The 27651-nt window shown below is 54.6% G+C and overlaps 1 protein-coding gene across 1 annotated transcript; it reads right to left on the bottom strand.

The window, feature by feature from the left end:
* Nucleotides 1-359: 359 nt before the first annotated feature.
* PPP2R1A (protein phosphatase 2 scaffold subunit Aalpha) lies at nt 360-19295 on the bottom strand. The gene is made up of 15 exons (XM_039512681.1): nt 19031-19295; nt 10631-10721; nt 10068-10168; nt 9479-9711; nt 8939-9086; nt 8597-8752; nt 7665-7779; nt 7058-7128; nt 6507-6641; nt 6000-6173; nt 5512-5572; nt 3409-3563; nt 3033-3175; nt 2692-2783; nt 360-2014 (listed from the first exon to the last, which is right to left on the bottom strand). Exons 1-15 carry the CDS (start codon nt 19223-19225, stop codon nt 1998-2000), a joined length of 1887 nt encoding a protein of 628 aa, XP_039368615.1. The 5' UTR covers nt 19226-19295; the 3' UTR covers nt 360-1997.
* Between the last annotated feature and the right edge of the window lie 8356 nt (nt 19296-27651).

Raw genomic sequence — 27651 nt, 5'->3', positions numbered from 1 at the left:
AGGCCCAGCTCAAATCCCTTCCACCGTCCACAAGTCCGCACGGGGGTTTCATGGGGGGACAGGATTTTCCATTACGGCCTGTCTCGGCCACTGCAGCTGCCTTGCTCTGGAGCTGGATAAACAACTACCCCACCCCAGAGCTGGCTGCATCTCAGCACCGTGTGAGGGGGTGTAGAACCAGCCCCAGTGCTCCACCCCAGAGGTGGCTGCATCTCAGCATCAGGCGAGGGAGCCCTGTATAAACAGCCCCTGCACCCCACTGCCCCCTAACGTTGCTCCAGCCCTCCAAGATCCTCCTGTTCCACCCTCCACCCCACCCTGAGGACCACGTGGCTCTGTCCACACCACAAGCACGCAGGAACGATCGAGCGTTTTATTAATCATGGAGAAGAAAAAAAATAATAAAACAAGTTTTCACAAAAAATCCCATTAGCTTGAAAGTGACGTTTCACTAACAGTGGGGGGGGATGGGGGAGGACTTGTGTTAATGGGTGTGCGGGGGTTAGGGATCACCCTGTATTTGCTCAGTGCATGACCACCAGGGCAGCAGTGAAGGGAAGGGTCACACTGGGGCACAGGCGTTTGCGTGGTAAGGGCGGGAGGGGGAGTGGTCCAAGACGCACCCCATTCCCCACCAGACAGCTGTGATGCCCCGCCCCTTCCAGGCGAGGGGCACAACCCCCGAGAACTTAAAGCAGAGGCACGGCCCAGGATTGACGGCCATGGGGCTAGAACCCAGGGGAAATCCTGATCCAATTCCTGCCCACTCAGCAGCCCCTGAAGGGTGGGGGCTTTTCCCTACCCCAGCTGAGAGGCCAAGGGGTGAACTCGGAGCAGATTTTACACCACCCCCCCCCCCCGCCCGCAACCTTGCCTGTAAAATTCCAGCTCAATTCTCCCAACCCAGCTCCCCATGGGGGCTGGAGAAAGGGGCCTAGACCCTTGTGAGGGTTGATTTGAGGATGGCAGCTGACCTGCTGCCCCACAGGGGGCCCCCCAGGTTCTAATCAGCATCTCACACCCTGGAGAGGGCGCCCTGGGGGGTTTCAGGCCCTTTGCCCCATGGCTGAGAAGCGTTTGCAGCCTCCTTGAGGCTGGCATCGGGCGGGCGCCTGCCAGCACGAACCTACCCAGAGCCCAAAGGTGAAACTGACAAAGGAGACCCCCCCCTCCCCCGCCTCCAGCCCAGGGTGAAACTGACCAGCCCTGAAACGGACATTGAAGAAACCTGTTTCCAGGGGGAGGTTTGGTCTTTGCTCTGCTTAAAACTTGCTCCGGGGGGTGGGGGGTGTGGTTCAGGCATTAGGATGGGTTTTGATTTTGGGGGGCGAGCGCTATTTACTACCCCCCCCCCCAGAGAGCCCCCCCATAGCTCTGGGGGGGCTCTCTGGGAGGGCCGGGGGCCTAGGATGGCGATGCTGAGTGTGGAGAGTGTTTAATGCTGCCCGGGAAGAGGAGGCGGCGGATTTCAGCGGAGGGGAGTGAGAACAGAGGGACGAAGGAGGAGAGCAGGGACAACGGGGGTGGCTGTGGAACAGTGCATAAAACCAGCTGAAAGCAGCCCCGCCCCCGCTTCCCGTCCCCCCCATCTCCTCCTGCGCCCCCACGCGCTGGGCAGGGACTGGAGGGGCGAAGCTGCCGAGAAGGGACACGACGAGCCATCCAGAGGGGGAGGCAGCGCAGGGAGGGGGGACTCCGGGAGCAACGAGCCGCCCCCCGAACTGCAGTGTTTGAGTGTGTGGGGGATACTGGGGGGCTGAGTGCTGCGCCCCGGGTGAGTGACCAGACGGGAGATGAACCCTCGGAGGGGGAAGGGCAGCGATGCCCTGGCGAGCAGGGGGCTGATGGGAATAGGGGGGAGGGGGTCTGTATTGGGCTGTCGGGCACCCCCACCCAACAGGGGCTCATACACATGCACAGAGGCTTGGGGAGGGGCCGGGGAGCGAGGGGCCGACGGCGGCTGGACGTCAGGGAGACGACAGGGCACATCCTTGGGGTTAGGCCAGCGCCAGCACTGTGGGGAGGAGAGAGAGGGGGGGTCAGATCACAGGGCCACGGCTCTCAGCCCCAGATACCCCCCCCCCACCACCTTTCCGGATGGGGGGGGGGGTTCTCCCTGCAGGCCCATCCCCCCGCAACTGGAGAATCGCAGAAGCCAGATGGGGTATCACCAAAGCCCCCACCCCACACACACTTAGGTCAGAGAGGGGGAAACCCAGAAGCCCCCACCCCAACACAGCCCTAATCATGCAATGCTGCCCCTGATCGGATGTGGGGGGAAGGATTCAAGGCAGAGCCTGATCAGAGGGGAGCAGGGAACCCACTCAGACATGGGGGGGCAGCTGCTGATTGTCCCGGGGGGAGAAGAGGCCATCTGGAACCTCCCCTTTGAACCCCAACACCACTTGGATGTCTCCCCGCTCCATAAAGGAGCCCCCTACTATGGTCACCCCACGGCACACAGCAGAGGAGGGTCTTTGACCAAGACACCCCCAAACCCCAGGCTCCCAGCAGGTCTGAGTCTCCCCACAGCTGGGGAGGATTGGTGACGGGAGGTAATGACCACAGACCTCGCCTAGCACCCCCCACCCCCACAGGACCCCACAAGGCTGGATCAGTCGGGCAGGGCCCAGCGACACCCGGCTCCCTCCAGCCCTAAGGCTGCAACCCGGGCCCAGCCCCTCCCCGTACCGGTCAGGGCCTCCTGTGCGAAGTATTTGACGTCAACGTCCTGGTCCTGTGTGAGCTTCTCCAGCACTGGCTTCACCTCGTTCTGAAGGGTGCTGCGGGGTGAAGTGGGGCAGTTAGGGGGACCCACAGAGCAAGAGATATGGGGGGCAGAGCAGATTGGAACCTTGGCCCAGGGAATCCCCCCCCATCGCAGCTACTCGGAGGAGGTGAACAGCAGCTGTGAGTCCTGCCTCCCTCTGCCCCTCCCCTTGATGCCCCCAGCCCTGCCTCAGTACCCCCAGCATCCCCACTCCTCTAGAAGATCCCAACCGCCCCTTCCCCGCCCCGCCCCACGGCTGTACCTGTTGTCCAGGATTGGTCCTATTTTCTGCAGGGACTTGGCCACGTTGAAGCGGACGTTGGCCACGGCATCGCCCGCCATGCGCAGCACAGTGGGCAGCATGTGTTTGGTGGTGATCTCCTGCCCGCACACCTCCGAGAGCACCTGGGGGCGTGGGAGGAGAGCGTTACACCAGTGCTGAATGAATCTGTGCCGATCGCCTAAAACAGGAACAGAACCCAGGAGTCCTGGCTCCCAGCACTAACCCCTACACCCCACTTCCCTCCCAGAGCTGGGGAGAGAACCCAGGAGTCCTGGCTCCCAGTCCCCCGCTCTAACCCCTAGGTCCCCCCCAGCCCAGGCGTCTGGGCTCCCCCTGCCCCCAGAGGGGCACTCACATTGATGCAGAAGAGCGTAGTCATGCGGTGCAGGTAATTGGGGTCGTTCGACATGGCCAGCACTTTGGGGATGATGGTGGCGTGGGCCCAGTCTTTGCCGAATTTCTCCACCAGCTTCTTCAGGTTGCTGGTGGCTGCCTCCCGGATGGCGTAGACTGGAAAGGGAGGAAAAAACGCATCACCGGGGGGTGGCTGGGGCTCTGCGCCAATCCTGGCTGCTGGCTACCAACAGCGGCATGTTAACCCCGATCCCTCCACCCGGAGATCTGGGCTAGGAAGCGTCACCCTCTGGATTCTGAGCGTTCAGGGGTTACAATTCACCCTGCCCCGGCAGCCCACATTCACCAGGTGCCCTGTTTATCCCCCATTTTCGGCAGCCGCCCCGCAAAACACTGGGAGGAAAACAGTATTTGTCGAGGTTTTTCCCTCTCCGTTTCTGGGAATTCTCATGTAAAACACAGGCACTTCCTGCTTCAGCTTTCCCTGCCGCGCAAGAGTTGCTGATTGTCCCTAATAATCCCCCATCGGATGCCATTAGAAATCCCCACCAGCCCCGGGGCTTCTCGTGGCCAAGGAGGCGAAGAACTGGCTGTTCCTTTTAAACAAGAGCTGGGATTTTTGCATGATCCGAGTCCAAAAGCGCCGAATTAGATCATCCGGCATCATCGCTGCATAGCGCAGGCCGTTCCATTTCCTCCAGCTCCCCCCCGGGGGGAGTCCTACAGCTTGCGCATGGCTAAGAGCATCTTCCAGAGATACCTCCAGTCTGGATCTGGGCCTTATTCTCACATGAATTGATCTGGCGGGGACAAGGGGGCTCCCCTCTGGGAAGACCTGAGGAAGCCAGGCTGAGCCACTCCCCCAGGATGCAGAGCAGGCTCTGGGGGCAGTGGGGGGTGGAGTCCTGAGACAGGGCCTGCCCGGACCAGGAAGAGATGAACTGCAGGAGTGGCTGGCGAAGGGAAGCAGCGGGCGAACGCTGCTGGGGAAGACGCAAGGCGAGAGGCGCTGGGCCAGGCAGCAGAGGGTTTCGGTGGAGCCCGAGAGGGGCTGAACTATTAATTCGGGCACCTGTGTTGGGCTCTAAGCGGGGCCTTTTGCTGTCGCGGAAGGGGAGTGAAGTGACAGGCGGAGACCCGAGCCACCGACTCCCCAGAGATGGAGTTGGGAGAAGACCCCAGCTGGGACTGGAAACAGCCACGGGAGGGGGACGTGTAGGGTACAAGAGGCAAAGCCCTATGCAATGCCATGTCCAGCCACAAGGGGCGCCCTAGAGGTGAGGATGCCCCACCATTTCCACCCCAAGCCGAATCACACACGCAGGCCTAGGATGCTGCATCTCTAGCCCTCTGTCCCACCCTCTGCCCTGCAGCTGAGGGGAATTCTCACCTCCCCCTGCCCCCCACATAACCCCTTTCAGGAGTGGATTTACCCCCCGCCCCACCCCTTCCAGAGCAGTGGGGGAGTGAAAGGGACTGGGTCTTGCTCACCCCACAGCACTGAGCTGAGCCACACAGCTGAGGAGCAAAGTTGTCCTGAAACCGACCAGACTCCTGTTAATTGCATTTCCCTGGGGGAAGTGACCTAGATCTTGTCAGTGTCACCGGCTGTGACAGCTCGGACCAAGTGGATGGGGCTATAAAACCCCCAAGCAGAGGCTCTGGGAGCCCTTATAAGTCAATAGACCAAAGGGCAATCAATCAGCGAAGGGTAATTTCTTTGCATTCGAGCAGGACGTAGAGCCTCTGCAGTGCCTGTGTCTGAGCGGCGCCTGGCAGATGGCTCTGGCCTGAAGAGCGCAGTCGAAACCAAGGAAGGAAGGAAGGAGTGAGACCCCCGATTTCTAAGCGCACCCACACCCTGCTGGTGGTTACAGCTGGAACAGAGCCCAGGAGTCCCGCCGCCAAGCCCTCTGCGGGAGCCTCGAGCAGCCTTTGCCTCCTGTGACGTTAGAGCCCATCTCCCACGATGCACCACTGCTCGGTCAGAGTCGCGGGGCTCCACCCTGCAGCGGTGAAGTCCCCATTCAAACCAAGGGCCCAGGAGCCAGCACTGGTCATGGGGGGGGAGCCCTGAGGGGTGCGTCCCCGGAGTGACACTCACCGTGATCCACCAGCCAAGCCATGCACAGGGAATTCAGCTTCTCGTCAAAGAACTCCACCCCCTGGGAAGGAAGAGACCGTTAGCCCTGGATCTCCGTGCCAGACCCGGGACATGGGGGGAGAGACGGGGCCCCTGGAAAACAGGCACCGTTCTGATTTCACAGACGAGGGGCTCCTGGCGGAGAGAACCCGGGAGTCCTGGCTCCCAGCAACCCCAGGCCTGATGAACTGAGCTCCCTGCAGCACAGCGCCCCCTAGGGCATCAGGGCTAGCCCTGACGGCCAGGGGAGAGCCCCCCGCAGCACAGTGCCCCCTAGTGCTACACTGGGGTACCGGGGCCAGCCCTGACCAAGTGAGAAGCCTGGAGCCTCTCATTCAAATCCTGACCAGGCATTTCCCCCGCATAGCAAGGGACAGGACACCACCAACCAGGCCTGATCCTCCAGGCCTTTGATCCCAAAGCCCCCACGCTCCCCGTAGCCTCCTTACCAGCTGCCCAGCCAGCAGGGGCATGTACTCGATGATGGCCAGCCTGACACGCCACTTGGCATCCTCGGCCAGCTCCACAATGGCCGGCAGCAGTGACTGCGAGAGCTGCCGGATGCCGATCACCTCGTTGACGCAGTCCAGGTTCGAGATGATGTTGAGCCGAACCTCAGGGCACTGGGGGGGAGGGGCAGAGCTCAGAGCAAAGGCTTTCCACACAAGATGGAACCCAGGAGTCCTGGCTCCCAGCTCCCCAATGTTGTAACCACTGGACCCTGCTCCCCTCCCAGAGCCAAAACCCAGGAGTCCTGTGCTCCCACCTCTCCACAATTAGGCCCCACTCCCCTCCCAGAGCCAGGAATTGAACCCAGGAGTCCTGGCTCCCAGCTCCCCTTGCTCTAGTCACTAAATCCCACTGAGCTCTTCCCAAAGGAAAAAATGGCTACCAGCAAGACAGGAGCACAGCACAGTGGCCCCGAAATGCAGCCACCTCTGGGGCGGGGCACTCACCTCGTCCTTGAGCTGGGCCAGGAAGAGCGGCAGCAGGTGCTCGATGGTGTTGTCCTTGCCCAGGATGGGTGACAGCCCCATGATGACGGAGGCCAGCGCCGACTTGACGTGCTGATTGGCATCCGACACCAGCTCCTGCTCGGGGAGGAAAGGGGGGGTGTTAACGCAGACGGGCCGACGCCGGCCTCATGGCACTGTGAGCTGCAGGGGCTGCTCCCACAACCCCCGTCCTCTCCTTAAGCCCCCCATGCCTCCTCCACACACCCCCCAACCGCCCCACTACCCCTTCACACTCCTGTCCTTGGTGGCACCTCGACCCCAATCTTCACCATCCCCTTACACCCCTGCCCCCCCAGGCCTTCTACGTCCCTCTCCCCATGCTCCCCTGCCCTTCCACCACATCCTGTGCCCCCTATTCTCACACCCTCCTCCCCCCACACCATGCTTCCCCCTACCCCATTGTGCCCTTATGCTCCCCTGCCGCCCACCCATCCTTCCCCTGCAAGGGGGATGCCAGCAGCAAGGGGATCAGGCCGAGCCCCGCCCCGTACCTTGATGCAGGGCAGTATCTGGGTCATGATGACATTCTCACGGCAGTCGGCTGACAGGTTCTCGCAGAACTCTGGGGAGGGCAGATGGTGAACAGGACGAGGGGTTAACGAGGGGGAAGCAGCTCCCATGGGGGCCTGGGGCCAGCTGCTTCAGGAGGCTGGCGCAGGGCACAGGGGACCGGAGTTCAGACATGCAGCAAGCGACCTTCCTCCACCCCCTTTCCCTCCCCAAGTCTATTTGCTCCGTCCCAAATATCCCCACAACAGCGGAGAGGGCCAGGATCATACCCACCATCCATTCCACTCCCCCAACCCCCACCCCCCCAAGGGGCCAGGATGAGCTGAGATCAATACCCCGCACCCGGCAGGGTAGGATCGCCCCCTCCTGTCTATCCAGTCCACGAGACCGGCATCACCATCCCAGCTCCAGCCAATTACCCAGGGCTCCGGCCATGGGGTTCCCAGCCAGTCCCTGGGGGAGACTATATCCCCCACACAGCCTCACCCACATCCCCCATCTACTCTCCCCCCAATAACCCCCTCCGGATGGTCCTTCCAGCGGGCAATCCCGACCTCCCACATGGACAGAGGGGGCACCAAGGCTGACCTTTGACCTTGTGGGAGGCAGCAGCCCGCACCTCGGCCTCGCAGTCCTTCATGAGGTTCTGGAAAGCCGGCACCAAGTCGGTCTTGGTGATTTCAGGCCCGACGGCTTTCTGGAGCTGTGGGGGGAAGGTCAGCGGGTCAGCAGGGGACTCACAGGTCAGAGCCTTCCAGGGATCCAGGCCCAGACAGATGGGGAGTCACCAGATCAACAGCCCGTCAATTTCAGCACAGGGGAAATTGACAAACATCAACACTGAGTACAGATCTCAATCCCCACCGGCAGCCCCTGTGATCCCAGCCCTGGGCTCCCCCCTCCTCCAAAGCTCTGCCAGTGCCCCTCCCTCCCAACCCACAGACCCCTGCAATCCCAGCCCTGGGCTTCCCGCTCCCCCAAAGCTCTGCCAGTGCCCCTCACTCCCAACCCACAGCCCCCTGTGATCCCAGCCCTGGGCTCCCCCCCTCCCCCAAAGCTCTGCCAGTGCCCCTCACTCCCGACCCACAGCCCCCTGCAATCCCTGCCCTGGGCTCCCCACTCCCCCAAAGCTCTGCTAGTGCCCCTCACTGCCAACCCACAGCCCCCTGCAATCCCAGCCCTGGGCTTCCCGCTCCCCCAAAGCTCTGCCAGTGCCCCTCACTCCCGACCCACAGCCCCCTGCAATCCCAGCCCTGGGCTCCCCCCTCCCCCCAAAGCTCTGTCAGTGCCCCTCACTCCTGACCCACAGCCCCTGCAATCCCAGCCCTGGGCTCCCCTCCCGCAAAGCTCTGCCAGTGCCCCTCACTCCCAACCCACCGCCCCCTGCAATCCCAGCCCTGGGCTCCCCCCTCCCCCAAAGCTCTGCCAGTGCCCCTCACTCCCGACCCACAGCCCCCTGCCAGCCCACGCAACATTAGGTCACCACAGATCACTGGAGCGAGGAGGGAAGCGGCACTCACCTCTGTGAACTTATCGGCCACCATGTACCGGACCCGCCATGATTTGTCCTCAGCCGCTTGCCGTAGCGTGGGCATCACCAAGGACTCCAGGTCCTCCTGGGGCAGGAGCTGAGCGATATTGACGCAAGCCTCCACGGCCAGCAAGCGCACAGAGTCCTGCGGGGGAGAGGCAGGGATGGGTTAACGCCAGACCCCACTCCCCTCCCAGAGCCAGGACGACGACCCAGGAGTCCTGGGCCCCAGTCCCCCTGCTGTAACCCACTAGGCCCCACTCCCCTCCCTGAGCCAAGGAGGGAACCCAGGAGTCCTGGCTCCCAGCCCCCTCCCCGGCGCGGCTCTCACCTGCTCGTCGGAGGCCAGGTTGGAGAACATGGGGATAATCTCGCCCTTCACATGCTCCAGCTCCAGGACCTTTGCGAACTCGCCCAGCTTGGAGGCAGCTGCCCGCCTCACCATGGGGGTGTCGTCGGAGCACAGGTTCCGGAAGTACCTGCCGGGGACGGGGGAGCGAGACGCCTGTAACAGCTCCTCCCTGTCACCCCGGTTCAGCCCCAGGGGCCCATGCAGCCCAGTTCCACCCCCTCCCTGCCACTCCAGATCGGCCCCAGGGGCTCAGCAGGCCTGGTATCCCGCCCCGGATCAGACCAGTCAAAGGAGGGTGAACCTCATCAAAACTGCCTCCAATCACAGAAAGAGAGAGACTGATCCCATTTCTGAAGGGGATTATGAGATAACAGGGACTTGTCCCATGGACCTGGGGCCCCTTCCAGCCCCGTGGGGGTGGGGTGTCCCACTGACCCAGGGGCTCTCACCCAGCCCCGCATTCAGCCCTGCGAGGGTCTCCCCCAGTTGCACAATCGGCCCCATAGAGGCTTCACTCACTGCCGGAGCTCTGCCTTGACCGAGCTGGACACGCGAGGGTAGCAGACGCTGAAGAGGCCACAGGCCGAGGTGCGGGAGGTGAACCAGTCGCCCCCCGCCAGGCGCTTCACCAGGGGCACGAAGTGTCCCTCCAGGTCCGAGGGCGAGTGCTCGTGGGAGATGGCGCGCAGCGACTCCACCGCCTTGTCTCGCACCACCGTCTCCTCCACCGTCGCCAGGCTCTCCAGGGGGGGCTGCGGGGGGCAGTGAGATCAGGGCTGGACTGATTCCACCCCTGCTTGGAGTGGGGAGAGAACCCAGGAGTCCAGCCCCCTCCCCCCCCCAAACCCACAACACCCCTCCCAGAGCTGAGGATAAAACCCAGGCGTCCTGACTCCCAGCCCACCCCCACCAACCCACTGGACCCCACTCCCCAGCTCAGAGCTGGGGAGAGAACCCAGGCATCCTGCCTCAAAGCTCCCCCCACTCCCTCTCTAACCCACTAGACCCCACTGCCCTCCCAGAGCTGGGGAGGGAACCCAGGTGTCCTGACCCCCCCAGTGCCCGCATGATGAGGCTCCATGCCCTAGGTGGCAGGGGTCTGACCTACCAGTAAGCAGTGCACATATTCAGGTCCCCCAACCAGAGCGGTGAAGGTCCCCAGCTGTTCAGCCAGAGCCAGCAGCACCTCGTCCTCATCGTAAATCGTGTCTGCAAGAGAAGTGGCGGGTGAGCAGGGAGAGGACGAGGTGGGGGACGCCTTGGAAAGGCCAGACACATGGGTTCAGAGGGGAATCGAGAGCTGCTAGTTGACTCAACACAGGGCACTGTCTCTCCGACTCTCCTGGACACAGGGTTTCAGCAGTAGCGTTCTAGAGCCCGCTCCTGCCCTGAAGGGGGGTGGAAATCCTACAGCCCCCGCTCCAGCCCTGCAAAGCCCCTGCCCCCGCACACACCAACAGCCATGCCCTCTGCCCCCAGTGCTGGCTGTTGCTATCCACCATTTAAGAACCACAGCCATCGGCGGTAGTTTACCCAAGGTCAAAGTGGGGGTAGAACCCAGGAGTCCTGACTCCCAGAGCCCCCTGCTCTAAGCCACTAGCCCGACTGGCTTCCCAGACCCGAGGAGAGAACCCAGGAGTCCTGGAGGCCAGCGTGGAGCCCTCTGGTTACCTGTGAGGAAAGGCAGGAGCTCGCTGCGGGTCCTCTCCACGCCGAGGGCCAAGGCGATGGTGGAGAGTTTCTTGATGCTGTTGAGCCGTAGCTGTGTGGAGAGGAGAGTGGGTGAGAATCAGGTGACCGGTGCAGACCCTGGAGGGGGACGCTGGGCTAAAAGCTAGGTCAGACCCCGGGGATCTGAATCACCACTGAAATCGGCTTCCCACCTGGCGATTTAAAGCAGGCAATTTGCAATGGCGGCTTTCCGCAGGGGGATTGCAATTGCCTCGCTTCAAATTGTGATTTAAATCACCAAGTAAAATTAACTTCTCCATTTGGACTGCAGTGATGGTCTAAAGAAAGGCGCATTCTTCCTGGCTGATGGGACCATTAAAACACACCAATTACAGCTAAATGGAGCCGTCAGCCTAGACTTCATTCGTCTTTTGGCTGCTTAAGAGGGGACGCTAACGATATACATTGATTTAAGCAATTCTAGAGCACAGTATTTTCAGATGCTTATTAATGACATCTGTAATCTGGTAGAAAAAAGTGACTGATCGGTGGCTCGTTCACTAGCTAATTCGCTTCTTCCTCGTGATTTCTGTGGAGCTGCATTCGGACGGCGACTGGAATTTAATTACACACACAAAACAGCATGTACAATTTATTTGTATTAAATAATCTCTCACACAGAAGTGCAAGTCCTCAGTCTCTCACAGGAGCAAGTCCTTAATACAGCAGATGACCTACTGAGGCAGATTTACAGAGCTTAACCGTAAAAGTTAGATGTTCTCCCCTGATTCTTTCTTTATATAGAAAAGCAGCCTTTCCGTCTAAGTTTGTGACAGACACACAGATTCAGCATTTGTTTTTTATTTAGAAGTTTTAAGAGACTCCTAAGTTCAGGCCTGAACATATTAAACGTATAAAACTCAGATTTCATTTTAAGCAAGTTTATTTGAAAAAAAATTATTCTAATTTAAACAAAATAAAAACCTGATTTAAATAAAAACATCACTCTTTATCAACCCTGTAGCCACACGAGCATTGCTGCTGGGACAAGAATTCATTTCAGCTCTTGACCACTGACTGCAGCTACCTCAGACCTCCCTCCTGAGTCCAACTTTTGATATTGGCCCCTGCCCTGCTGGGAACAGCACTGAGAACCCACCAACTCATGACATGCAAGAGACTGTCAAAGGGCAGTGATTACACTTCTGGACACACATTTATTCTTGTGTCCCTTTGCTTCCCCTATCAATTCTCTACAGTTCCCCATTCTTCTGCTGCTATATATTTTTTTCTTCATTTTTTATAGTTTCCTTCACTTTCTAAATCACACCAGTTTGTTGTTTTTTTAAGCAATATGGCTTTCTTCTTGATTGGGGCTTTTCAGGCATCCAGTGGGATTCATAAACACTGCTCCATTATCAGTCACATTTCCTAATTCAATTCTTCCTCCCAGTTGATTTGGATCAATTGTTTTTGGCTTTGTGAAACTGGCCCTTTTAAAGCACCAAATAAAATCTCTCTCACTGGTCTGGACTTCATTCTGTTTGTACATTATAAATGTGATCAAGTCATGATCACTCGCACCTAAGTTACCATTAGTTTTTAGGTCTGTGATTAGTTCCCCTTTACTGAGAAGACGAGGGCTAATATAGAATTCCCCCATGTTGGATGCAACCCTTTTTGAGTTAGGAAACTGTCCTCTAACACTTACAAATTCCAAGGATGTTTTAGTACTGGCAGCCTGAGAGCTCCAGCATAGGTCAATCAGAGTGAAGCCCCTCAGATCTCACACTTTTTCCTCCTACACATTATAGATCTGTCCTTCTGTTCCCCAGTGTGGAATATAGTAAACCCCAACTAATATCGCATCTTGTGCTTCCTCTGTTAGCACATTTATCCATAAGCGTTCAAGATCATTTTCTTCCGAGTTATCAGTGACTCAGAAACAGGTGATGCCATTTTGAGAGTGCCCCTCCCCTTCTGCCCACTCAATCCTTATTAAATAGTTTATAACAGGGGTTTCCAACCTTTTTCCATTTGTGGACCCCTAAAAATTTTCAAATGACAGTACGGACTCCTTCGGAAATCTCAGACATAGTCTCCAGGCCCCCAGGGAACCATGGACCACAGGTTGAAAACCACCCTTCTACGGTAACCACCTTTCGCTGACCCCTTAAACACAGTCTGCGGACCCCCAGGGATCTGTGGACCCCAGGCTGAAAACCACTGGTTTATGACCATTGACATTAACATTCCAGTTGTGCAAATCATCCTGCCGGGATACAGTAATACCACTTTGATTGAGCTTATGCTCAAACAAGTAATTCCAATTCCTTTGGTTTGTAACCCAGGCACCTAGCACGGGAGTAGAAGCAAGTCAAGAATTTCTCCTCTTCATGCCCTTCCGCTCCTTGATTAATTTTGTTCTCAACATCTCAATTCTGTGCTCAGGGCTCGTATCTTCCCTCTTTTTATCCTCCCCTTTTGTTACTAGTTTAACACCCTCCTGACTAATCCAGGCAATCCCTGAGAAGGTCGGTCCCCCTTCCAAGCTACACAGCCGCCACTCCCCAGAGAAGCTGGGCCAATGTTCACATTCAGAAGGGAACAGAACCCAGGAGTCCTGTGCTCTAATGCACTAGACCCCGCTCCCCTCCCAGAGCCGGGGAGAACCCAGAAATCCTGGCTCTCAGGCCTCCCTCTGCTCCAACCCCTAAATTACACTTTCTCCCACATGCAGCCCAGAGCCCCTCCCCCTCACAAAAATCTACTCCCACACCCCTTCCACTGTGTCACCACTGGGGCAGCCTGTCTGGCCAGTCTACTCTGCCTGATATACCCACCCGGGGAGCCACACCCTGGAGATAGCCAGGTAGAACAGGCCCTGTCATAGAACACACTCCCCACCCCCTAGCACGTCCCCACAGGTATGCGATTAGAGCAGGGGTTGGCAAACTAGGGTCTGGGAGCAGCATCCAGCCCTCCAGACGTTTTAATTTGGTCCTTGAGCTCCCACCAGGGAGCAAGGTCCGGGGCTTGCCCTGCTCCACAGGGCTCCCGGAAGCAGCGGCATGTCCCCCTTCCAGCTCCGAAATGTAGCGGCAGCCAGGGGGTTCCACGTGCTGCCCCTGCCCCAAGCGCTGTCCCTGCAGCTCCCATTGGCCAGGAACCATGGCCAATGGGAGCTGAAAGAGCAGTGCCAGTGAACAGGACAGCGTGCAGAGCTGCCTGGCCATGCTTCCGCATAAGAGATTCTGGGAGCTGCTTGAGATAAGCGCCGCCAGGAGCCTGCACCCCCGATCCTCTCCCATGTCCCAACCCCTTGCCCCAGCCCTGATCCCCCTCCCACTCACCGAATGCCTCGGTCCCAGCCCAGAGCACTCTCCTGCACCCCCAACCCCTCATCCCCAGCCAGAGCCCTCACCTCCCACACCCCGGCACCCCAACCCCCTGCCCCAGCCCACAGCCCTCTCCCACACCCTGAACTCCTCATTTCTGGCTCCACCCCAGAGCCCACACCCCCAGCCAGGGCCCTCATCCCCCCTCCCCCCCCAACCCCCAATTTCGTGAGCATTACATAAGAACATAAGAACGGCCGTACTGGGTCAGACCAAAGGTCCATCTAGCCCAGTATCCTATCTACCGACAGTGGCCAATGCCAAGTGCCCCAGAGGGAGTGAACCTAACAGGCAACGATCAAGTGATCTCTCTCCTGCCATCCATCGCCACCCTCTGACAAACAGAGGTTAGGGACACCATTCTTTACCCATCCTGCCTGACAGCCATTAATGGACTTAACTGCCATGAATTTATGCAGTTCTATTTTAAATGCTGTTATAGTCCTAGCCTTCACAACCTCCTCAAGCAAGGAGTTCCACAAGTTGACTGTGCGCTGTGTGAACAACTTCCTTTTATTTGTTTTAAACCTGCTACCTATTAATTTCATTTGGTGACTCCTAGTTCTTGTATTATGGGAATAAGTAAATAACTTTTTCTTATCTACTTTCTCCACATCACTCATAATTGTATATACACCTCTATCATATCCCGCCTTAGTCTCCTCTTTTCCAAGCTGAAAAGTCCTAGCCTCTTTAATCTCTTCTGATATGGGACCCTCCCCAAACTCCTAATCATTTTAGTTGCCTTTTTCTGAACCTTTTCTAGTGCCAGTATATCTTTGAGATGAGGAGACCACATCTGTACACAGTATTCAAGACATGTGCATACCATCGATTTATATAAGGGCAACAATGACTCCAAGATCTTTTTCCTGATTCATTGTAGCTAAATTAGCCCCCACCATATTATATGTATAGCTGGGGTTATTTTTTCCAATGTGCATTACTTTACATTTATCCACATTATATTTCATTTGCCATTTTGTTGCCCAATCACTTAGTATTGTGAGATCTTTTTGAAGTTCTTCACAGTCTGCTTTGGTCTTAACTATCTTGAGCAGTTTTGTATCATCTGCAAACTTTGCCACCTCACTTTTTAACCCTTTCTCGAGATCATTTATGAATAAGTTGAATAGGATTGGTCCTAGAACTGACCCTTGGGGAACACCACTAGTTACCCCTCTCCATTCTGAGAATTTACCATTCATTCCTACCCTTTGTTCCCTGTCTTTTAATCAGTTCTCAGTCCATGAAAGGACCTTCCCTTTTATCCCATGACAACTTAATTTATGTAAGAGCCTTTGGTGATAGACCTTGTCAAAGGCTTTCTAGAAATCTAAGTACACTATGTCCACCGGAACCCCCTTGTCCACATGTTTGTTGACCCCTCAAAGAACTCTAATAGATTAGTAAGACACGATTTCCCTTTACAGAAACCATGTTGACTTCTGCCCAACAATTTATGTTTTTCTACGTGTCTGACAATTTCGACTAATTTGCCTGGTACCGATGTTAGACTTACCTGTCTGTAACTGCCGGGATCACCTCCCTCTACAGTCCTTTTTAAATATTGGCGTTACATTAGCTAACTTCCAGTCATTGGGTACCGAAACCGATTTAAAGGACAGGTTACAAACTTTGGTTAATAGTTCCGCAACTTCACATTTGAGTTCTTTCAGAACTCTTGGGTGAATGCCATTGGTCCCAGTGACTTGTTAATGTTGAGTTCATCAATTAATTCCCCAACCTCCTCTAGTGACACTTCAATCTGTGACAGTTCCTCAGATTTGTCACCTACAAAGGACGACAGGTTTGGGAATCTCCCTAACATCCTCAGCCGTGAAGACTGAAGCAAAGAATCCATTTAGTTTCTCCGCAATGACTATCGTCTTTAAGCGCTCCTTTTGTATTTCGATCATCAAGGGGTCTCACTGGTTGTTTAGCAGGCTTCCTGCTTCTGATGTACTTAAAAAACATTTTGTTATTACCTTCGGCTAGCCAAAAACTCCATTCTTCAAACTGCTCTTTGGCTTTTCTTATTACACTCTTGCACTTAAGTTGGCAGTGTTTATGCTCCTTTATTTACCTCACTAGGATTTGACTTCCACTTTTTAAAAGATGCCTTTTTATCTCTCACTGCTTCTTTTACATGGTTGTTAAGCCACGGTGGCTCTTTTTAAATTCTTTTACTGTGTTTCTTAATTTGGGGTATACATTTAAGTTGGGCCTCTATTGTGGTGTCTTTAAAAAGCACCCATGCAGCTTGCAGGGATTTCACTTTAGTCACTGTACCTTTTAATTTCTGTTTAACTAACCCCCTCATTTTTGCATAGTTCCTCTTTTTTAAATTAAATGCCACAGTGCTGGGCTGTTGAGATGTTCTTCCCACCACAGGGATGTTCAATGTTGTTATATTATGGTCACTATTTCCAAGCGGTCCTGTTATAGTCACCTCTTGGACCAGCTCCTGCGCTCCACTCAGGATTAAATCTAGAGTCGCCTCTCCCCTTGTGGGTTCCCGTACCAGCTGCTCCAAGCAGCAGTCATTTAAAGTACCGAGAAATTTTGTCTCTGCATTTCATCCTGAGGTGACATGTTCCCAGTCAATATGGGGATAATTGAAATCCCCCACTATTATTGAGTTTTTAATTTTGATAGTCTCTCTAATCTCCCTTAGCATTTCATCATCACTATCACTGTCCTGGTCAGGTGGTCAATAACAGATCCCTAATGTTATATTCTTATTAGAGCATGAAATTACTATCCATAGAGATTCACTTAAGATTTTTATTTTATTTGATTCTACATTTTCTTTCACATATAGTGTCACTCCTCCCTCCCCACTGCCCGACCTGTTCTGTCCTCCTGATATATTTTGTACCCCGGAATGATTGTGTCCCATTGATTGTCCTCAGTCCACCAGGTTTCTGTGATGCCTATTATAGCAATATCCTCCTTTAACATGAGGCACTCTAGTTCACCCACCTTATTATTTAGACTTCTAGCATTTGTATACAAGCACTTTAAAAACTTGCCCCTGTTTATTTGTCTGCCCTTTTCTGATGTGTCCGATTCTTTATGTGAATGTTTCTCATCTGATCTGGCCCTTACATTATCCTCTTCTCATGACTATAACCCAGAGAATCTCTATCAACAGACTCTCCTCTAAGAGAAGTCTCTGTCTGATCCACATGCTCCTCTGCAGCAGTCGGCTTTCCCCCATTTCTTAGTTTAAAAACTGCTCTGCAACCTTTTTAATGTCAAGTGCCAGCAGTCTGGTTCCACTTTGGTTTAGGTGCAGCCCATCCTTCCTGTACAGGCTCCCCCATCCCAAAAGTTTCCCCAATTCCTAATCAATCTAAACCCCTCCTCTCTACACCATCATCCACGCATTGAGACTCTGAAGCTCTGCCTGCCTAGCTCGCCCTGCGCATCGAACTGGGAGCATTTCTGAGAATGCCACCATAGAGGTCCTGGATTTCAGTCTCTTCCCTAGCAGTCTAAACTTGGCCTCCAGGACGTCTCTCCTACCCTTCCCTATGTCATTGGTACCTACATGTACCATGACTACCGGCTCTACACAAGTCTATTTAGATGTGAGAGATCCGCAACCTTCACACTAGGCAGGCAAGTCACCACAGCATTCATGGCCCACCATACAATTTCCATACCAAGATGTGGCCCTCGGACCAAAAAGTTTGCCCACCCCTGGCTTAGAGCCCCATGGCTGTCCTAAAATGCCATATGTTGATCTCATTACACCCGCACTCTCCCTCATCCCACAGACAACCCCCTCACCTCTGCTCCCATATGCTTCATCCCCCACCACCCTCATCCTTAGCCTTAGCTCATAAGCTACCTGAGCACCCCCTGAATCAAGCCCCAGTCCTGTCTCCCCCCAAAAGGAAGAGATTAGAAGATTGTGTCCTCTCTCCTTATATACCACAGTTATATGGCAGGAACTTTTCCAGCCAATCACGCAGCTGCTTCCTAGGCTAACCCCAGTATGGCGGGGGGGGGGAGGGAGGGGGCATGCCCCCACCACACCACAGCTGTTCCCAGCCAATTGCATGCAGCAGCTTATTGAGGGGAGCCCTGAGATTGGTTTTTACAAGCTTTGGGCAGCATTAGTCATGGAGGAGTCTAGTAAGGACCAATCACAAGGTACCCAGGACAAGGAAGCCCTAGGATTGGCTGTGGTAAACCACACTCTCCGGCGATGTGCCCCAACCAGCCACATTCACCATCTCCTCTGGGACACCCGGGATTGGCTGCCACAGGTCATTGCCAGATATACCACAGGCCAGTGGCAGGGATTGGCCCCCACAGACCACGCTCCCCAAGACAAACTTCCCCCAGCCAACCACAGAGAGAGGTTAAGGATTGGTTCTCACAGGCCCCACCCCCACTCTATATAAAACAGGGGAGCCCCCTCTGGCCAATCCCACATGGAGCCCCCGCTCAGTGGTATATCAGGGTATAGCCTGTAAGATACTCTTAAGAGCCGCTCTGATTGGCTCCCTGACTCCCCAGTATACCATGCCCCCCCCCAAATCTGGCCAATCAGCAACCTCCTCTCATCCACCCCGCCCTTGGGGGACGAGGTGGGGGATATACCTGGGGAAGGAGCCAGTCCCCCCTCGCGCCACACCGCAGGTCACGGGAGCCAAACCCCATGCCTGGCTCTATAGGCATCTCACAGCCTCTAGACAGGACAAGCGAGACCCCGCTGGAATGAATGGGGGAGACGTTCAGCCAATCAGCGGCCGTTTCTCATCTGACCCACGGGGTGGGGGGAATCAGACACACTGGCCCCTAGACTCCCATTCAGCCCGATCTGACACTCCCATCCAATCAGGCGGCTCCTCTCACGCTCGCAGCGCGGCTCTGGGGATGAGAGGAGGCCCGTGATTGGACCCCGGGCTCCGGTCGCCGTGCGGCTCCCCGCAGCCCAGCCTCCCCCCGCCGGCCGCGGCCCGGCCTCCCCAGCCCCGGCCGGTACCTGGACGTCCTCGTTGCGCAGCTCGTCGATCAGCACCGCGATAGGGTAGAGCGAGTCATCTCCGTCGGCGGCCGCCATTTTAGCTGCCAGATTCGGCACTAAGGAAAACGCGGGGTGGCCTCGGCCGCTTTGCAGGGGCGGCTCCACGCTCATTGGCTGACGGTGGCTGTAGTTCCGCCTACTGTCGCAGTTCATTGGCTGATTTGGCAGTAGCCTCGCCCTTCCTGTCACGCCATTGGCTGGCACCCGAATCTGGACTGGAATATCATTGGCTGAGAAGTTAACCAATTATCTGAATTATTATTGGCTCATGCCACACCTTCCTCCCACCCATTTTCTATACCCATTGGTTCTCGGTGCACTTCCCCTTCTCTTCCATAATGCCATTGGCTAATTCCCCAACATAATCCCACCTACCTTAATATCCAATTAGATGTATAATACCCGGGCTGCCTTCTGTCCAATCCCATTGGATACTGTTTCACTGTCAATCCAGCGTTCTCCTTAATTCTATTGGATAAAAACCCTTAAACCCGCCTCCTCCCTCAGACTATTAGTTTCGACCTCCATTCCTCTCGCCAAATCTCCCAGCCTATTTGTTGCTTTCCTCGAGTGACAGGCATCAAACCCCACCCATAAAGAAGCCCTCCCTTCGAATGGGGTGTAGGGCAACTAAACTTAGTGGTGAGGGCGGGGCCTTGAGGGCGGAGTGCAGACGCGTTGCCCCGAGCAACAGTGGTGTCGGCCATCTTGGATCCGTCCCCATGACAACGGCACTCACAGTCCTTTGCAGTGATAAGGTCACTGACCTGTGGCGTCATAAGACCCGATCCACAATGATGTCACATAGCTGCTGATGATGTCATAACACACCGTGATGTCACCGCACAACAGCCTCTAATATGACGCCTCATGCCCATGATGATGCCACACAGAAACGATGAGGTCATGGTGCCAGTGATGATGTCATAACACCCATTGTGACGTCACCACAGCAGTAATGATGTCATAACACTCACCTTGGGGAGCTGGGGCCAGACATACCTGAGCCCCGGGAGCCACCTGGCGTAAGCGCTGCCCAGAGTCCGCACCCCAACCCCCCTTCCCCAGCTCATAACCCCCTCCCCCACCCTAACTCCCTCCCAGACCCCACATGCTTCCCACCTGCACCCCGAACCTCCTGCCCTAGGTCATAACTCCCTCCCCCACCCTAACCCCGTCTCAGACCCTGCATCCCCCCACCTGCACCCCAACCCCCTGCCCCAGGTCAGACCCCCTCCTAAGCATTAGGTTTACCATTAACCAGACCTTAACCATTTACCCTGGCAGCCAGCTGGCCACACTGGGCTGGCCGGCGCCGTGTCAGGCTGGCAGGCCAGAAGGACCTCATCCTTGGCCGGGCCGGCGGGACCCCAGACCCGGCAGGTGGGCTGGAGCAGCCCCAGCCACCCAGGCAGGCTGGAGTGGGCCAAGCAGGAGCGACCCAGCTCCAGCCACGCCATGATGCCAGCCACGGCCGCAGCGGAGCGGCGCCAGCCATGGCTGTACCGGGCAGGCAGGACGCCACCCCTGCTGCCCCCCGCCAGCCCACCTGACGGACCTTGGGTAACGGTTAACTGATATAATTTTAACAGCTGGAGCCCTCAGCCCCTCCTGCAGCCCAATTGCCTGGAGCCCCCTCCTGCACCCATAAACCACTCAGCCCCAGCCCAGAGCTCTCGCCCCCTCCCACACTGCAACCTCCTGCCCCAGTCCAGTGGAAGTGAGTGAGGGTGGGGGAGAGCAAGTGACGGGAGGAGGGAGGATGGAGTGAGTGGGGAGCAGGGCCTCAAAGAAGGGGCAGGGCATCGGTGTTTGGTTTTGTGCTATTAGAAAGTTGTCACAGCAGGACGCAGGATACCGGGCTAGGTGGGCCCATTGGGCTAATCTGGAGCAGCAGGGAAGGGGTGGGATACCGGGCTAGATTGTCCCATGTGGCTGCTCTGGGGCGGCAGTTAGGGGGCGGGATACCAGGCTAGATGGGCCCTGTTCCAGCCCTGGGCTGGCTGCACCCTTGCTCGCTTCAGCAGCTCTATCCAAATGCTCCCTTCCAGGCTTTAATTCTCCAGCCTGCACCTACTGGGGCTGGAATCGCCCCATTCCCCTCCTCTCAGAGCAGGTGCCAGCCTGTGGACCCCAGCCGTGATTGCTCATCCAGGTCCCACACGGGCTTCAGGACCCACCCACATTCCCCTGGGGAGACAAAACCACGGTGTGGACCTGGGGACAGGAAGCAGTAGCCTTTTCCAAACAAAGTCTCGTTTAATCTGAACAGCAGGAGCCAGCAAAACAAGGATAGAGATGCAGCTGTTGCTATCCGAGCTACAGCTTAGCTAGGCCCATTTTATCCCAGATTCCCCCCCATCCCAATGGAACTGGGGGCTGTGTCTGTACCCCAGCAGACTCTGTCTGTCTCTCTGACTATCCCATTTATGAATCAACCACATCTTTCATCATCCTCTCGTCCCTTTCAGCCTGGTCTGACTGCTTTGGCCAGCTCTGCAGAGGGTCAGGATATAGCTGGGAGAATAGCAGAAATTTTAGTTCAGCGGGCTTCCCAAAAAAATCAGAGGGAAATAATTCATTTTAGGTTAAACCAAAACCTTTCGAAATTTTCAGCAAACCAAATTAAAAAAAATTAATTTTGATCTGAAAGAAAAAGGGTGGTTTTTTTCAAAATTTTCCAATCATAATGTCAAAACAAAAAATTGGTTCAATTGAAACCAAAACTAAATGTTGTTGAATTTTTCAGCGTACTGAAAATCTGAGGGGAAAAATCATTTTGGGTCGAACCAAAACCAATGGTTTTCTTACTTTTCAGCACACTTTTCATTTCAGACTGAGCCAAAAAACTTTGTTTTGAAATTTTTGGGCCACAATGAGGTGGGGGAAAAAATTTCAATTTGTGATGAACCGAAAAGAAAACAATGTTGAAATTTTCAGAGCCCCAAAAAAGTTGGGGGGGGGGATTATTTTGGCTTGAAAGAAATATTTCATTTCAATTTTGAGGACTTTGTAAAACATTTTTTTTCATACTCTCAAAAAAATTAAACTACATTTCTAAACAAAAACACAGAAACATCTAAACTTTTCTTTTGGCAAATGTCAAAATGGAACATTTTGATTCTTTTCAGAATTTGGGGAGGTTCCCCCTACTCCCCCAACATGAAAAATTCAATAAAATCAACACAAATTCCCAAAATTTTGGTGTGACTGAATCTGCATTTTTCACCAGAACAAAATTTCACGTGGTTCTAGTTGGGAACAATCTTCACAGTTGTTGGTTTCTTCATTCTCTTGTGAGGATCGGTAAATATGGGTATTCTATTCTACCCTGTTCTATTCTCTCTCTGTCTTTTTACCACGTTCATCACTGGAGTATCTGAGCTCCTATCAGTCATCATAGACATAGGGCAAACATCATAATAACCATCAGGAAAACAGACAATATATAATAGTCCTAAAAATATTACAGGCAGCTTCTATGTGCTTCCAGGCTTATGGGACAGATCTGGGGCAGCAGGGAGGGGGCTGGATACTGGGCTAGATGGGTCTGAGGCAGGGCGGCTGTCCCCCAGATGAAGTCTCATTTCCTCTTTCCAGTGAGGTTCTATTTTTAGCTCAGCTTTTCCGGTAGCAGAGGAACGGCCCCATCTACATGTCTGAGTCGATAACCACGGATTTCCTGGCACAAGGTCTGTCCGTCCTTCTGCTTCCACAACAGCAGCTGGGTATCCTGAGAGAGACAGAGAGTGGTTGGATGGATGAAAGGCTGGCCAGCCGGCTAGACAGATAGGTAGGTAGGTAGTTTAAATAGATCGGTTGATAAGTAGAAATGTAGCTAAATAGGTAGATAGGCTGGTGGGTATGTAGGTGGGTGGATGAGTAGGTTGGTAGGTAGGTAGCTAGGTGGGTTGGTAGGGTGGTACATAGGTAGGTGGATGGGTGAGTAGGATGTTAAGTAGGCAGCTAAGTGGGTTGGTAGGTGGGTAGGTCAGTAGGTGGGTTGGTAGCTGAGTTACCGTCTGTAATAGAGCAGGGTGAGGTAATAGGCCAGGAAGAATCCAGTCGCCACGAAGACGAGTTTGCAGCTGATTTCGATAAATGCCCGAGTGAGGCCACCTGTGGGAGCAGGAACACTCTGAGAACCTGGGATAGATCCCTGGCCCGAGCCAGCCAGCCCCTGCCCTGGGGCTGGGATGGAGCTGCGCCCCCTAGAGGGGAAAGGCCCGGTCATAGGTTTCACCCCCACTCCGGACTTTAGAGTACAGATATGAGGACCTGCATGTGAACCCCTAAGCTGAATTACCAGCTTAGATCTGGTTTTGCTGCCACCACTCCCAAGTACTAACTCCCTTCCCTGGATACTCTTGAGAGACTTCTTCACCAATTTCCTGGTGAACACCGATCCAACCCCTTGGATCTTAACACAAGGAGAATTTAACCATCCCCCCTCCTTTCCCCCACCAATTTCTGGTAAGTCCAGATCAAATCCCCTTGGATCTTAACACAAGGGAAAATCAATCAGGTTTTTAAAAATAAGACTTTTCATTAAAGAAAAGAAAGGTAAAAGAAAAAAACCTCTGGGAGAGATTAGCATACCAGCTACTCTCACAGACAACCGATTCCAAACACAGAGGATGTTCCCCTGGGCAAAAACTTAGTACACAAAAGAATTCCCAATTTGATTATTCCTCTGTTTGCACAAAGACAAAGTCACAAAAGAAAATAAACTTAAACCTATTTATTCTTTTCTAAAACTTACTACTCGGATAAGAGGCTGGTTCCTTGATCTTTTCCACTCCAGCCCAAAACTGAAACTGACCAAGACAAAGGGAACTTTCCTCCTTCCTTTTGAAACATCTTGTTCCCCCATTGGTTCCTCTGGTCAGGTGTCAGCTAGGCTAGGTGAACTTCTTAACCCTTTGCAGGTAAAAGAGGCATTAACCCTTAACTATCTGTGTATGACAGGCCCCATGCCCCATTCCCCACCCCCTGAGTCAGCCAGTCCCTGCCCTTGGGCTGGGTCAGAGCCAGTGCCCCTAGAGGGGAGGGGCTCTCACATGTTTCCGGTGGGCTCAGCAGTACAGAATACATCCTATGGGGCTTGGAGCTGCCGCAGAAGATCCTGGGGCCCCGTCCCCACTCAGCTCAGGGTGCTGATGACCTCGTCCCCCTGGGCCCAGGAGCTGACCTGCAGGGCCCCCCGCAAGCTGTTCCCAGCCAGGGCTTCCCCGTCCACCTGCCACTGGAGCTGGGGTGGGGGGTGGGAGCACAGGGAGCAGCTGCAGCTGACGCTGGGCCCCTGGCGCTGGCAGGACGAGTTCAGCCTGGTCCCCAGCGGGGGGCTCTCTGGGCAGAGCAGGAGACACAGCGACAACAGTCAGAGAGAGAAACCCAGTGGCAGGGAGTCCCATAGGTTAACCTGCCAATATGAAGTGGCAGGGAGTCCCTGCTAGCTCTGGAACAGTGATTTGCAGAGTCCTCACTAGGGACTGACATACCCACGGCAATAGCATTAAATTGGAGAGCACCTCCTATTGGCCCCCATGCCAGTAAGATCTGGATCTCTGGCTCCTCTGTCAGCCCTGAGACATGGGGAGAAAATCATCATGTGACACGGGGCCTTTGCTCTCTAATCTGATTGGCCCCAGGGCGGGAACTGGCTGGCTCAGCAGAGCGGGGAGGGGTCACTGGCCCCATTCTAGCCCCATTCTAGCAGGGCAGGGATTGGCTGGCTCGGGGTTTGTGGGGGGTAAGGAACAGGTCATGGGGCCTTTCCCCTCTTTGGGGCACTGGCTCTGACCATGGAGGGAAACCGAGTCACAGCGGCCCATTCTGTGAAAGATGGAGCCAGCTGCTGCCAAGGGGACAGTTTCTCCGTGGGCCTTTGCACAGCTGGGAATGGGTCTGAGCCCCAGCTAAGTCATTGCATGTCAGGGGTCAAGCCGTGGAACACGAGTCTGACATCCCAGCTCCCTCGGGTCCCACCAGGCCAATGCTGGAGGAAGGAGCTGTTGGGAATTTCCCCTCGTCAGCTGAAGCATCGGGGTTACTGGGTTTCCACTGGGCTTTTCCTGTAGGGAGACAGAGCAACTCAGACAGGGATGGAAATGGACACAAGCCACTCGCTGCAGAGATCAACCCCAAGCTACGCAAAGACACAAGCTGTTTACACAGGGATCCCTCACCCAGCGCTGAGATGCAGCCACCTCTGGGGTGCAGCAGCTGGCTAACAGCCACACACAATTGGGACAGGGTCTGAAGGAGAATCCTGGGGGGGTGGGGGGGGTTGATGGATGCAGAACAGAGACACCCGGCTGGGGATATCACCAGGACACCAGGGTTCACGTGCCAGCTCAGGGGGGAACTTGCCCAAGGATCTCTGTGGGATGTAGCTAATGGTCTGTGCGGCGCAGCCAGGTGGGGTCTTACCCATGGGTGCTCACCCACAGGAACACCAGGAGGAATCCGGCTGCCATAATGCCCCCTTGCACACCCACGTGATGACGGGTGGAAGCTGCAGTGCCTGGGCCGGGAGCCTGGCTGCAATGAGGGGGGAGCCGGTTAGTAGCTTGGGGCTTGGAAGTGAGTCTCCCTTCATTTGCTGTTTCCCATTTGTTTCTGGAGCCGGGTGTTATATTGCAGATGCTAAAGCATTTCCTTTCCTCTGCTCTCACCATTAGACCCCACTCCCCTCCCAGAGCCAAGGCTAGAACCCAGGAGTCCTGGCTCCCACCCCCCGTCTAATCACTAGACCACACTCCCCTCCTGGAGCTGGATGGGGTCACGCACAGCCAACCTGGAGCCAGAGGGCTCTACGGGTGGAGACCCCGACCGCGGGGCACGTGACGGTGCAGACGAGCTCTTTGCCGTGGTCCCCCGGGGCCGGCGTGAAGCTGAGCACGGAGCTGTCGGAAATGCTGCTGGTCGCCAGGGAGACTGAGAGGTCCTGGCTCTGGAGCTGAACCCTCCCATCCAGGTGATTTGGGGAGGGGTTCCGGAGCAGGTCCCTGGAGCCTGGCTGGTCATGTTCATCGGCTGCTGGGCAGCAGCACCTCGGGGACTCCCAGCACCAGCTGCTCCGTCAGCTCCTGGTGATGTCCTGGTGATATCCCCAGACCAAGGAGAGGATGGGGCTTAGCTTGGGATATGAGACCTTTGGTTTTCACCCCTAGGAGGCGCCAGCTCCAATTCATTCCCAGGGTAGGGGTTTGACTGGCTCAGGAGTGGCAATGGGACAGTGGCCTTTCCCCTCTAGGGGTGACCAGCTCCAATCTGCCCCAGGGCAGGGGACTGGTTGACTCAGGTGGCAGCGGTGGGATACCTGTGACAATGAGCGTGGGCTGTGTTCGGTAGCTGTGCCGGAATGAATTCCCCCTGGCGATATGCTAGATAACAGCAGCCTCGGTCCCCGTCTCTCCCATCTTCGATGCCCAGCGAGCAGCTCACCTTCTCCAGGTCCCTCAGCAGTGGCCCCGTGCCCCCTCCAACAACTCCCTGTAGAGGATGTCGGCAGCGATGGGTTTCCCCCAGATGACGTTCACTTGCCCCATGAAACAAGACAGATCCAGGGTTGGTTGACGGCCTGAATGTGCAGGAATCCTGCATGGGAGAGATGGGGCAGGAGGAACAGGCTGTTCTGGAGGGATCCACCAGATGGCGCAGTTACATAAAGTCATACAAGGTCTTAGCGTGTGAGCAAGTGTTCAGACTTCGAAGAAATGTAGAATCAATTATGTTCATTATTTTATGTAGCTATATAGATCTATATATGTGTATATATATTATACTATAATATTACTATATATCTACCCATATATATATATATATACACAAACACGGTACATAGAAAGCATCTAGCAGCAAAGAATCCTGTGGCACCTTATAGACTAACAGACGTTTTGCAGCATGAGCTTTCGTGGGTGAATACCCACTTCTTCAGTTGCAAGAAAGCATCTAATTATTCTTACCTTTATGTTAATATGTAAAGAGAGGGAGACTGTGTGTATATATATACAAATGTATGTTGACTATTATGTTATGATATATTTTATATAATAATGTTAATTATGTTTTGTTTGTTTTACTAAAATTACTGCACACAATCTTGGCTGGTTTTTTAAATAAATGTTTTTTTGTGGAAATGTTCTGTTTCTTAAAAAATAATCACAAGATTTTTGGATTTTCAAAATGTTTCACAGAGATGTCGGCCAGTTAAAACAAATGGTCACTGGAAAAAAATCATTGGATAGGAATTTTTCACACAAAAAAATCCCAAATTTTTCCATTACCGAACCCACCTCCCATGATTTAAAATATCCTCATGATACAGAAAAAAATGGACATTTGAATTATTTAGATAGATAGATGGGGATGTATGGGGATAGATAGATAGATAGATAGATAGATAGATAGATAGATAGATAGATAGATAGATAGATAGAGGGTGTGTGTGGGAATAGATAGATGGGGTGTTTGGGGATAGACAGACAGCTAATGACTGGCAATTAGCACTTACCCTCCCAGCACAGAGCAGTAAGAGACGGACCCCAGTCACCATGATCCTCATGTTACCACCC

This window comes from Mauremys reevesii, linkage group 24 (assembly GCF_016161935.1).
Source record: "Mauremys reevesii isolate NIE-2019 linkage group 24, ASM1616193v1, whole genome shotgun sequence".
NCBI lineage: Eukaryota > Metazoa > Chordata > Testudines > Geoemydidae > Mauremys > Mauremys reevesii.
Note: the sequence above shows the minus strand (reverse complement) of the source record. Positions and strands in the feature narration are given on the sequence as shown.